The following is a 12,553-nucleotide window of genomic DNA, read 5'->3' as shown; positions in this document are numbered from 1 at the left end:
TAGAAAGTACCAGAGCCTTCGGTAGTCTATGTGGTTGTGGTGGAAGTTGTCATTCTAGTGTTTATATATCCTTGTTTCCAGTAACATCACTTGGTGAAGCACATTACTGCTGTGTACAATGAGGGAGGAATCCAGGGAGTTTTATTGTCTTCCATATGGGAGACAGATGTGATTCCATATCATGAGGTTATGTTTCCCTGAGTGTGCCAAGTATATCTCTGATAGCAGTCATTTCATGTCTCCTATTCCCACAGAGATGAACTGTGGAGTGAAAGTAAGGATACATTAAAATTATACAGAATAGCAGTATACAGCTGAACAAGAACTTTTAGGCACTGGAAATTACCAGGATGTAGAAGATAAAACAATTGGGGTCCTCAGTAGTAGATACTTGAACATAAAGAGGCTCGTACATTTGTACAAGGCCGCCGAATATTTGCTTTTTGCAAATCCTGAAGATGCTAGTTCTTTCAGATGTCTGCTGGCAGCTTTAGGTAAATCCTACAGGCAAGTCATTCCCTTCTTCCCCCTGAAATAAACCTGAACATCCAGCAGAGGTGGAAGACTAAGACTGTTTTCATTGCTGCACATAAATGCACTTGTATCGTGTACTGGACTTTAAATAAACTTGTTTCAGAAAGACTTCCTCACAAATATCAAGCTTGGCTGAAAAAGTAGACATAATAACCATGGAGACCACATGTGAGATCCTTTATGGGGCTCATAAGCCGTATTGCAGCGACTGGACCTTACACTCACCGGCCACTTTATTAGGTACACCATGCTAGTAACGGGTTGGACCCATTTTTGCCTTCAGAACTGCCTCAATTGTTTGTGGCATAGATTCAACAAGGTGCTGGAAGCATTCCTCAGAGATTTTGGTCCATATTGACATGATGGCATCACACAGTTGCTGCAGATTTGTCGGCTGCACATCCATGATGCGAATCTCCCGTTCCACCACATCCCAAAGATGCTCTATTGGATTGAGATCTGGTGACTGTGGAGGCCATTTGAGTACAGTGAACTCATTGTCATGTTCAAGAAACCAGTCTGAGATGAATCCAGCTTTATGACATGGCGCATTATCCTGCTGAAAGTAGCCATCAGATGTTGGGTACATTGTGGTCATAAAGGGATGGACATGGTCAGCAACAATACTCAGGTAGGCTGTGGCGTTGCAACGATGCTCAATTGGTACCAAGGGGCCCAAAGAGTGCCAAGAAAATATTCCCCACACCATGACACCACCACCACCAGCATGAACCGTTGATACAAGGCAGGATGGATCCATGCTTTCATGTTGTTGACGCCAAATTCTGACCCTACCATCCGAATGTCGCAGCAGAAATCGAGACTCATCAGACCAGGCAACGTTTTTCCAATCTTCTACTGTCCAATTTCGATGAGCTTGTGCAAATTGTAGCCTCAGTTTCCTGTTCTTAGCTGAAAGGAGTGGCACCCGGTGTGGTCTACTGCTGCTGTAGCCCATCTGCCTCAAAGTTCGACGTACTGTGCGTTCAGAGATGCTCTTCTGCCTACCTTGGTTGTAACAGGTGGCGATTTGAGTCACTGTTGCCTTTCTATCAGCTCGAACCAGTCTGCCCATTCTCCTCTGACCTCTGGCATCAACAAGGCATTTCCGCCCACAGAACTGCTGCTCACTGGATGTTTTTTCTTTTTCGGACCATTCTCTGTAAACCCTAGAGATGGTTGTGCGTGAAAATCCCAGTAGATCAGCAGTTTCTGAAATACTCAGACCAGCCCTTCTGGCACCAACAACCATGCCACGTTCAAAGGCACTCAAATCACCTTTCTTCTCCATACTGATGCTCGGTTTGAACTGCAGGAGGTTGTCTTGACCATGTCTACATGCCTAAATGCCGCCATGTGATTGGCTGATTAGAAATTAAGTGTTAACGAGCAGTTGGACAGGTGTACCTAATAAAGTGGCCGGTGAGTGTATGCTGTGTATGGTGTATTAATACGTATGTGTAGAAGGTGCTATAGACTTTATCATTGGTAGAAGCGATTTACTATATATAGAAGCTGAATTCAACCACATTGGGGCAGATTTACTTACCTGGTCCACTCGCGATCCAGCGGCGTGTTCTCTGCGGTGGATTCGGGTCCAGCCGGGATTCATTAAGGCAGTTCCTCCGACGTCCACCAGGTGGCGCTGCTATTTTTTGTTGAACAGAATGGAGGACAATGTTAATTCTGCTGATGGATCCAGGGAATTTTGTGGGGGTCTCAGATTGATGTTCTACAGTTCTATGTTAATTTATCATAACCCATCTTGATAATTCTTTGCCATCATTATAGTGAAGTAACTTGTGGATGAAATTTAGCAATTTTACTTTCAGCCTATGCACTGGACAGAGTTGGTCCATCTAGTGCATGGTGGCACTGACAAGGAAGCTGCCTATTATGACCTATACATTGGAAGACTACTACTCTTGCTTTATGCCTTGGCTCAACAACCTGGTGACTTAGGGCAGATGCACACGACGTGTCAAAAGTGTGGCCTGTTTTTTGAATGGGGGCAAGCGGCTGCAGTAAATGCAATACTCTTTAATGGATCAATGCCCACCGATGTTATTTACTCAGACTGAGCTATGATAAAAAGTATAGCATGTCCTAGTCAGAACCATCCATTTTTCATGAAGCTTTTTAAGGGGTTGTCCAGGTAAGTTAAACCATATACACATAAGTGGCAAGCATGCCCAACCGTCCGCTCCATTCTTGTATGATGATGGTACAACAGAGCCCCCTTTTTGTGATCCAAGGGGTTGTCATAACTGGGACTCTTCCCTACCAGACAAACCCTTTAAGCCTATCTGTAAGTTTGCCATTGGCTGGAATACTCTGGGGTAGTATAGACTCTTATATAGGAGTTTCCTATACTAACTGCTGATTTGAATTCTCTTTGAACAGGAGCTGTAGAAGTCTGCTGTATGACTGTGGTTTTTATACATCTGAAAGTGGTATCATGGTATGGGCCCCACCTCTCATAATGAGTCAGCCAGTGGTTATCCTTAACTTTACTTCAGGAAATTAAGAAAATTATTATACTAAAAAATAGTAAATATAAAATAATACATTTCTTACAATGATTTTATAGGAATTTATGATTTTACATCTTTCAATGCAAATGAGCATTACTTAGGACTTTTATAGGACAACCAGTATGTCTACCAGGACTATCTGCTTTGCCACTAAGCTGTCCCACAATGGTCCTGTGGACACAGACAGTAGAGGGTGACTGTGCAGACCCCTTATTATTCCATAAGCACCCTTATGTCTCCAGTCATCTTTTAATATTTGTTAGCCATAAATTCCTTTCATGCAATATAATAGAGTCTAGAAAGTAGCTTAGGGTGGCAGTGGACCCCCTTACCAACTAGGCCCCGTGTGTAGCCATTTCTAATGCAAGAAGGTCAAAGGTGACATGACCAATTTGTTTGTGGTACCAATGACTAAACCACCAACATGAAAATCCCAAATGGAACCTCAAAGGAACCTCACACGTTCAGCAGATGCTTTAAGACTCTTGTAAAACAGTAAAGACTTGTACAGTATAAAGAAAGACAACTCTTATTACATTTCTGACATGAAAGACTTTGTAATGTTTGATGTAAGCACAAAGTATGATTGCGCCTCTGGCTTTGCACTAACAAATCTCACTCAGCAGTTCAGTGACAGGCGCTGGAGCTGACTCATTTTAAGAGGTGGGGTCCTATAATACCTTCCCAGACGAAAACCTCAAAGAGAGTCTGTTTAATGGTATCTGCATTGGTGATGTACCTACTGCCAGTGCGGCACTCAATAAACATGTCCAGGAGACTATTCACATGACTACATTCAGGGCACGTGACTGCCGCACTTCACCTAAACTCTTCATAGTGATTTACAATGCTGGAGGTTCCAGTTTTAGTTTATTGGACCCACATGATGCAAAAACATAGAAAAAAGCTTCAACTCACCTCCCGCTGTGGCGCTATAAATGGCGATGCACGGAAAACTGTGTAGGGGTCAGTTCGCTGTTTAGGATATGAATAAGAACTGTGTACAGTCCAATTTTAGTGGCATCATTAGATTTTTAAAGATGTTTCACTGTTTTAAGTGTATTTTTTTTAAAAGAGATTTATTAGCCTGGACGCTGGAAACATTTTTTATTCTGTATCCACATGATGCCAGACCTATAAAATTTTGGGGGGTTTTGGGAAGTATTTTCTGGGCTTTTGGCTGTATCTGCATCCTACGGATGTAATGGTGAAAGAGCGTGATATCATCTCCCAGCATCACCATTGAGCCCCTGTGGATGTAGCAGAGGGCGGCAGACGCAATGGGGTGACATCATAGAAGAAGAGAGCTGCAGGAGAATAGGGGAGATGTAACAGAAAAAGGAACATTATAAACATTGGGGGATTATAGATGAAAAGGCGGCATGAATCAAGGAACTACAGCAGGGGCGTATTATAAAGAAAAAACCCCACTTGTAAGGGCAATGTGGTACACTAAACCACCCACTGGTCCTGTTGGTTTAGTCTCCCAAATCGCTCCTTATCAAGTCCGTATGTGAGCGCTATTAAAATAAAAACATGTATACTTACCTGGGGTGTAGGGCTCTCCCTTTATTGAAGAACTGAGCAGGAGCACAAAAGACGGGTCCGATGCACCTCATAGGACTCATCTCTAAGTAAGTAGAAAGTTTTTGTTTCTTTTCTAGCATCCGTGCAGGGACTTGTTAAAGGGCTCCATAAGGACCTGTGGGTGGTTTAGTGACAGGTCGTTTTTAAGTAGGGGCTATAAAAAGGGGGGGGGGGCATTTTATATGTGGGAGCAACAGAAAATGGAACAGAAAGGGGGATATAAACTTTTGGAGGAAGTGGAGTTTGGGAATGTCTGGGCACCTTTTGTCCCTCTTAGAGTTGGGAGGTGTGTTATACAGTACAGTGGTTGTGGATGTCACATTGTCATAAATCCTGCTGCACTTCAGTTCCATACAAATATGGACAACACATGGACCGTGCTGTATTTCTGGACCACAATGGATCTAAAACATTGTAAGATCACAACTAATTCAGTTGTATCCACAAATCAATGTAAGAAAATTATTATTGTACCTAAAACGCAGTTGCAGGTCAGCAACCTATGACACTCCAGCTGTTGTAATACTACAACCCCCAAAACAGACAAGCAACTATGCATGCTGGGAGTTGTTTGACCCCTGGAATACACCTCCAGCTGTTGTAATTGAAAATGTATTGGTAAGTGAATGCTACATGTCTGGGATAACATATATCTATCCTAAGAGCAGAAGAAAAGGGAAATGTCAGAGCAGATGAGGTGGTCCGGGGGGGTCTTCTGTCATCAGTCTCCTGTGTTTCTTCCACATCTGTAGTAACAGTGAGGGCAGGCGGAGCAGTGGGTGGAGAAGCACACAGTGTGGATGGGGACATATCTCACAAAGCCTCACACTGCTCTCAGGACTTGTGTGGAGGGAGATGCAATGTCTGCAGCTCTGAGGCTTCCCCTGGACATGAAGGATTTATCACTTCTGGAATAACCTAACCACATGGGAAGATTTATAGAAACTTCCTTGTGCTGGACTACAGACTCCCTGACCACAAGAAGCTTATTCGCACAAAAAGGTATGTTATAGAGCAAAGGATGCAGTGAATGTATAACGCAGCTGGACAATGGTAGCTGCAGTGACATAAAACCTGACAGATGCTGAATAGTAGAGGCATATTTTAGCTATAGATGCCATCCAATAGTGTATTGTAGCAGCAGTTTCATACTTAATAAGTATATAGTAATGTAGCCACTACATGTAGTGCATAGGAATGTAGTAGTACATTACAGTAATGAAGCAAATGCCACCTTATCCTGCCCATAGATCACACTGGCTACACCACCGCAATGATGGTCACTCTGCAGGGTCCGTATTGTGCTACCCATGAAAGTTTTCCAATCGCAAAATCCTGTCTTGCATGGAGATTGTTGAACAATTGTAGTAGCCTGAATGGCTAGCGACTGACGAATAATTTAGGGCAAGTCTGATAGATGATCAGATCCATCGAATGGAACATTTTGGCTACATGGTGGGACCATTATGAGTTGTATCCATATTAGATATATATTAGTCATATAATACATAAATTTATTGATTGGAAAGGAATCTACATCATTATGTCTATGATGAGCAACCTCAGAGCTGCACACACTTTCTCCAGCAGCCTCCAGTATAAGGGATGAAGAATAGCAGTGACATGACATAATAGACACTTGTTCAGGAGTTTTACACTAATCTGTTTGCTGAGCTCACGGAGGGGCACAGTCCCTACTATATAGGGGGCTACAGTTTATTCTGACCCTCTGCTTTCTTACTGGATTAAGGAGCACTCTGGATACACACCTGCCATACCCCGCACCTATGCAAACGTATAGAGCTGAATGTATTTGTGCTTATGCTAATGGTTCCTTTGATTAACACAAAAACTAATTATCTCCAGTGAATGAGAACAGATAGAAGCCAATGCTGAGCTCAGATGCTTTTTACTATGTCACTTCTAATAGTGTCCTGTCACTAATGTAATGATGGCAAAACCCTGGAGCTCCTTGTGTGTATGTGTCCATATGCCTTATCTATAAGGACACTTTGCTGCGGACATGTAGGCGATAGACATTTTATACTAATTGTAATTCACAATTATAGTCTACAGTGCATCATGATGGTCACAATGTAACTCTGAGACTCGGGGAGATGTTGTGCATCAGATTCAGATGTAGTAAAGCGACTAACCTTTAAAGATCAATGTGATGGCTCAGTCATTGCTTAGGCTGCGTTCACACATGGCGTTTACAGTGCGTTTTGAAACTAAATACATCAGCCGAGGACAAGAGATTTGCCTAATGACATTGCTGTTAACATTTGGGTTTACAAAATGTGGTGTCAACGCACATGTTAACCTTTTGCACTTAAAACGTTGAATTTACAAAACACATATTAAAATGCAACTCAAATGTTAACCCCGATTTTAATTGGGTAAATATCCTTAGCTGATGTACTGCATTTCAAGAACACAATGTAAACGCCACATATGATCGTAGCCTTATTCTTCAGGTCCTTTATCTTTGGAAACAGAGATACTTCATCATTACAAGAAATTTACCTCATAAAGCAATATATTATCCTGGATAATCTACATTAATATAAGTAAATGCAAGAAAGATTTTAGAATATTTGCATATAATCTATATCGTGTTGCAGTAAGCTCTGGGACATACATTACACATTGAGGTATCTCCAGACTTTAAAGGGACAATGTATGTGGAAACACCTGGTTTTAATACTTTCTAATCCCAATATTGGCAAAGGAACAAGTGTCAGACAGTTAAAACCAGATTAAATTGTTACAAAACAAGCAACTACTACAACATGTACAGGGCTGCCATCAGGGGGGGTTTAGTGTGAAAGTGTCAAGGGGGCCCCAAGGAGGAGAAGGGACCCCAAGTCACAGAAAACCCTCCTCCATTCTCAGGTGCAGGTAATTTACTGTGCACATAGGACTGGATAATCATACTGTGGGATTTGCCAGTCAGGGGCCCCAAACTTTCTAGTGACGTCCCTGAACATGTACACTGTACAATGAACCCCAAGGAATCTGGATGCTGATGAAATTGTACCGATTCACTTCATTTCCTTTCTGCCAGGTCAGTGTTAGCCAAGTTTTATAGTCACTTGAGCAAACAAAAGAAGACCGCAGACATAAAGCTTCCTTCATAATGGAGTGACATCATAGAGATGGATCATATAGAGGACTCTGTATATACAGTGTATATTTTCAGAGCTGGGTCCATGGGGCAATGCTATTGCTTCTTTAATAAAATGCCAATATTATTGAGTAGAGCTGATTTTGGAGTGAATCCTGACTGAATGCTATGGTTTATAGAAGTTTCACTCCTTGTGTAAAGTACGTCCATTTTAGTTAAACCATAACTTTATAACCTCCGTAGCATCCGTCAGGTGATATGAGCTTGTCATTTTGGTAATTTTTATGTAGCATTAGTATTCCTAAGGAAGTCAGATATGGGATATGGATTAAAATGACAAATAATCTAACCAGAACAAACATGATCACTTTCTGCTTCTATAGTTTATATTAGATGTACAAAGAACCATTATACTAACATTTGTGTTCTGATGTTTTTTAGGAAGTTTATCCTTTGTGCAAGGTGCGTAATATAAGAAGCATTACTGCCACCTAGTGTTATATTGGGGAACTACAGCAGCCATGACTCCTACGGTGTTACCGCATAGAAAGAGTTTGTACTATAACCATGAAACAATTGTCACCCATTACAATTACACAGGGAAGTATAAGAACAACTCTAGCAATGAACTGAAGCCAACTTCCATCATCTTCATCATTATCTGTTGCTTCATTGTGCTTGAGAACGTCCTAGTGCTTCTTACTATCTGGAGAACCAAGAAGTTCCATCGACCCATGTATTACTTCATTGGAAACCTGGCCCTCTCTGACTTACTGGCCGGAGCCGCGTACACGGCCAATATCCTCCTTTCTGGATCCAATACCTACAGGTTAACACCGGTGCAATGGTTTGTACGGGAAGGGAGTATGTTTGTTGCTTTGTCCGCCTCGGTTTTTAGCCTTTTGGCTATTGCTATTGAGCGCTACATAACGATGCTAAAAATGAAGCTGCACAATGGTAGCAAAAGCTCGAGGTCCTTCCTTCTTATTAGCGGCTGCTGGCTCTTGTCTCTATGTCTTGGAGGACTACCACTCATGGGATGGAACTGTATGACCAACCTGAAGCTATGCTCCACCGTGCTGCCCCTCTACCACAAACATTACATCCTGTTTTGTACCAGCATTTTCAGTATTTTACTGCTCGCCATTGTTATCCTATATGCCAGGATTTATTTCTTGGTAAGAACACGAAGCAGAAGTTTAACCTTCAGAAGAAACTGTGCAAGAGCAAGTAGGAGTTCTGAGAAATCTATGGCCTTGCTTAAAACCGTCATCATTGTCTTGAGTGCTTTCATTGTGTGTTGGTCACCGCTCTTCATTTTCCTCTTGCTGGATGTTGGCTGTAAAGTCAAGGCCTGCGAGGTCCTCTTTAAAGCAGAATACTTTTTGGCTCTTGCCGTTCTCAACTCAGCAACCAATCCCATCATCTACACGTTGACCAACAGGGAGATGAGACGTGCCTTCCTAAAGATGGCATGTTGTTGCCACTGCCCCATTCTGAACCCGGGAACAAAAGTTAAAAGACCCATAATCACAGGGATGGAGTTCAGCAGGAGCAGGTCAGACAATTCTTCACACCCTCAGAAGGATGAGGTGGAGTACCATGGGACCATTATGTCTTCAGGCAATGTGACTTCCTCATCCTAGAACATGGGTTAGGGTTAAGAATTGAGTATATTTTACATGTGTGTCATACCATGAAGGGAAATTCATCTAGAGAATTCCAAGGCTGAACATAGAACTGGGTGGAGATGAACAGAAACTTGACTGGAAGAAAGTGAGGAGCGCGGAAGCTGCAGAGAAAAGATGGAACTTGTGGAACACTAGGAAGGATGACATGTAAACCTCATGTATAATGTGGATCTTTTGCTCCATGAACAGTGCATATGCGGGATCTAACATCACTTATCCTAAGCGTATAGAACTCTTAATATAGAACATTTACTCTTTAGAAGAAAAAAACACTGAGCAAGGGTCTAACCAGCTCCTATGTATTTGGCTCCATATGGCAGAGTCAAAGTATTTTTCTTTGTAACAAAGTCTGTCAGATAAGTTCAGATGTTGGCTGAACTATGGAAAGGCAGCATCACTACAAGCATGTCTCAAAACCTGAACCACTTGACACTGATGATGTTATACAGATGTAGCAAAGCTGAGTTTGACACTTGACACAATTTGAGACAATGAAGGACCCCACCAATACACATAACATTTATTGAGCCCTCTGATTTCAATGGAACAGGCTATCTATGTGTATGGGACAACCTTGTGTATGGGTCCTCCTCATAGATAGTTGTTCCTGGCATACTGATATGTGGGGGTCAGGAGGAATAGCTGTAAGCCCAACCAAACATACATGTGTATGGAGGAGTCATGAGGCATAGTGGTAAGCCCAACTATGTATTCATCTATATGGTTAATTCAGAACTGTAAGCCCAACCAAACATACATGTGTATGGAGGAGTCATGAGGCATAGTAACCCCAACTATGTATACATATATATGGCCAACTCAAAAGGAATAGCTGTATGCCAAACATAAGTTCTGCAGACAGCTATTTAAAGGACATGTACCATCAGATTACCTGATGCTAGATGACTATTACATACCTCCCCCTCCTGTCCCCGTATGTCCCAAGCTCCATTTATCACATCTTTGCATAGCCGTATTTCTTTAAAAAAGTAGTTAATAAGGTATACAAATCAGCCTGTGGGGCTCTGCAGAGCACCAGCAGGCTCCACCATTATAGAATGCCAGGTAATCTGATGGTAGATGTGCTTTAAGCTGTGTGGGAACATTAAAACCACATTATAGATAATTCTGAGATATTCCGTGCACAATCGATGCAACCCTGACAGACTCGACTCTACCACATCTGTATATTCCAGTAGAAATCTCCAGTGTGATTTGGGTTGAAGGGACTCAGCTTTTGCATATTTTTTTAAGTCTTTATAACATGTTGCAGTCATTTGCAGTGACATATTTTACTACAACTGTGTCCTAAATGACTGGACAGATAGTGCAGTTACTTGTTGTTTGTGTTAGTCCACAGTTGTAGTATAGGATCCAGGTCCGGTGGTATTCATTAGTATCACATTCAATTGTCGTCTAATTAAAGGGGTTGTCAAACTATTAACTGCGACAATGAAGAATTGTCGTAAAATAAGTAAAACAAACTTACCTGACCTCTCTGTTCCAGCACCATGGCCAGGTATCAGCCCTTGCAGCTGCCATGCAGCACATGTAAGATGGTGTAATGTTCAGCACTGCAGAACATCGCGCTACGTAGAAACAGCAGGAACTGCAGGTACCCGCAGTGGGCACTGGAGCGGTTGTGGTTAGCTGGTTATACTTCTTTTACCACAAAATTGCATTGGAGTGGCTTTGTTTTTAAATTGAGAAATACCTTTAACTCCCTACATTTTTTGGGATACCGTCACTATAATTTCAACAGTGATTTAGATAAAGTTGCATTATAGCTTTTATACAGCTGTATATTTGGCTTGAAATAGCCCTAATCCGACCATTAAAATCTGTCTCAGCAAAGGTAGCCCTATTACCCTTAGCAACTTGAGTCAGGATTTGCTTTCATGCTCCTATAAAATGTGTTTGAAATATTCTCAAGGTTTCATCATACAAAACCAGCAGCCATGTATTTTATCATTCTTTCGATGTGAACTTGGGTTAAAAAGTGGGGAAAGGGTTGTTTTTTTTGGACTATGAGTCCTTGAAAATCTAAAAGTGCCCGTAGAGCATTTATGAACAAAACACATAAAGTCTGGTCTTTTATTTCCCAGAAACAGTACAATTCTTGTATATGTGAATATATGTGCAACCCCTTTTATTACACATGGAGCTAAGTTTTTGTTTGCATCAGATATTTTGGAGTTATTGGTTTTCAGAAATGGATTTGCATGAAGCCAATGCCAACCTCCAACCTGCTGCTTATGTAAAATTCCATAAAATCCAGAGTGTCCAAAATGTTGTTCCAGACTAAAGCTCTACATCAAGGAGATGACATAAGCTAGCACTTATTTATTAGTGGTGTCATGTGAAAGGATCCTGTAAACGGGGGTGCGGGTAGATCTTTGTCACGTTGTTCTGCGTAACTGAGGCACCGCTCTAATAAACTGTAATACTGCAACATGAAACTGGTCTTAATGTAACAGTTAAGACAAAGTAGTATTAATTTTTTTTCCATTTGGGAAGCCTATTTCTCAGATTATATTGAGCTGCGTTGTTTTAAATGCAAATTCGTAATACTTTGTATTTTGTTTCTATTTAGTATTTTATATCAGTGCAATTACACAGACGTTTTTGTTTGTTTTGGTTTTTGTTTATGTTTTTTTTTTTACTTAGTATTTAAATGACTCTGACTCTTTTGTTGGATTTGCACATAGAAATACTGTCTTATAAACCTGTAATAAAACTGATAATTTTGTAATTACCTCTACGTGATCAGCTGTGTTTTGTGTGGGATGTTGTGGACAAGTCACTTCTAGCCATTTCCATATATGGCTGGGATGTAGGATCCGGAACATTGTGAGGATTCAGGAAATACCATCTGCGAAAGAATGGCCAGACAGGAAATCCCATGAGAGCAGAGAGCTTATTCACATGGTCCTCAGGCAATGGTTGAAGTGCAGTGCACATGTGATTTATAGGTCAAACCAATGAATGCCTGGAAAGAGTATCATTAAAAAGCACTGGCCTCTAGTTATTTTCCATTGTAGCCTTGTTACCAGTCCAGCAACCACACTGGGAACCTGGAG

At 41.4% G+C, this 12,553-nt stretch overlaps 1 protein-coding gene across 1 annotated transcript; it reads left to right on the top strand.

Annotated features, from left to right (window-relative positions):
- The first annotated feature begins 5,434 nt into the window (after positions 1 to 5,434).
- Positions 5,435 to 12,228, top strand: S1PR1 (sphingosine-1-phosphate receptor 1). Its single transcript, XM_072129002.1, has 2 exons — positions 5,435 to 5,657; positions 8,224 to 12,228. The coding sequence occupies exon 2, from the start codon at positions 8,304 to 8,306 to the stop codon at positions 9,426 to 9,428; it is 1,125 nt and encodes a 374-aa protein (XP_071985103.1). The 5' UTR covers positions 5,435 to 5,657; positions 8,224 to 8,303; the 3' UTR covers positions 9,429 to 12,228.
- The last annotated feature ends 325 nt before the right edge of the window (positions 12,229 to 12,553 follow it).

This window comes from Engystomops pustulosus, chromosome 10 (genome assembly GCF_040894005.1).
Source record: "Engystomops pustulosus chromosome 10, aEngPut4.maternal, whole genome shotgun sequence".
Lineage (NCBI taxonomy): Eukaryota > Metazoa > Chordata > Amphibia > Anura > Leptodactylidae > Engystomops > Engystomops pustulosus.
This window is presented reverse-complemented; position numbering and strand designations above follow the sequence as displayed.

What these genes read in the sequence shown, in the direction of transcription:
- S1PR1 (XM_072129002.1), top strand. Translation starts at nt 8,304, where the DNA reads ATGACTCCTACGGTGTTACCGCATAGAAAGAGTTTGTACTATAACCAT.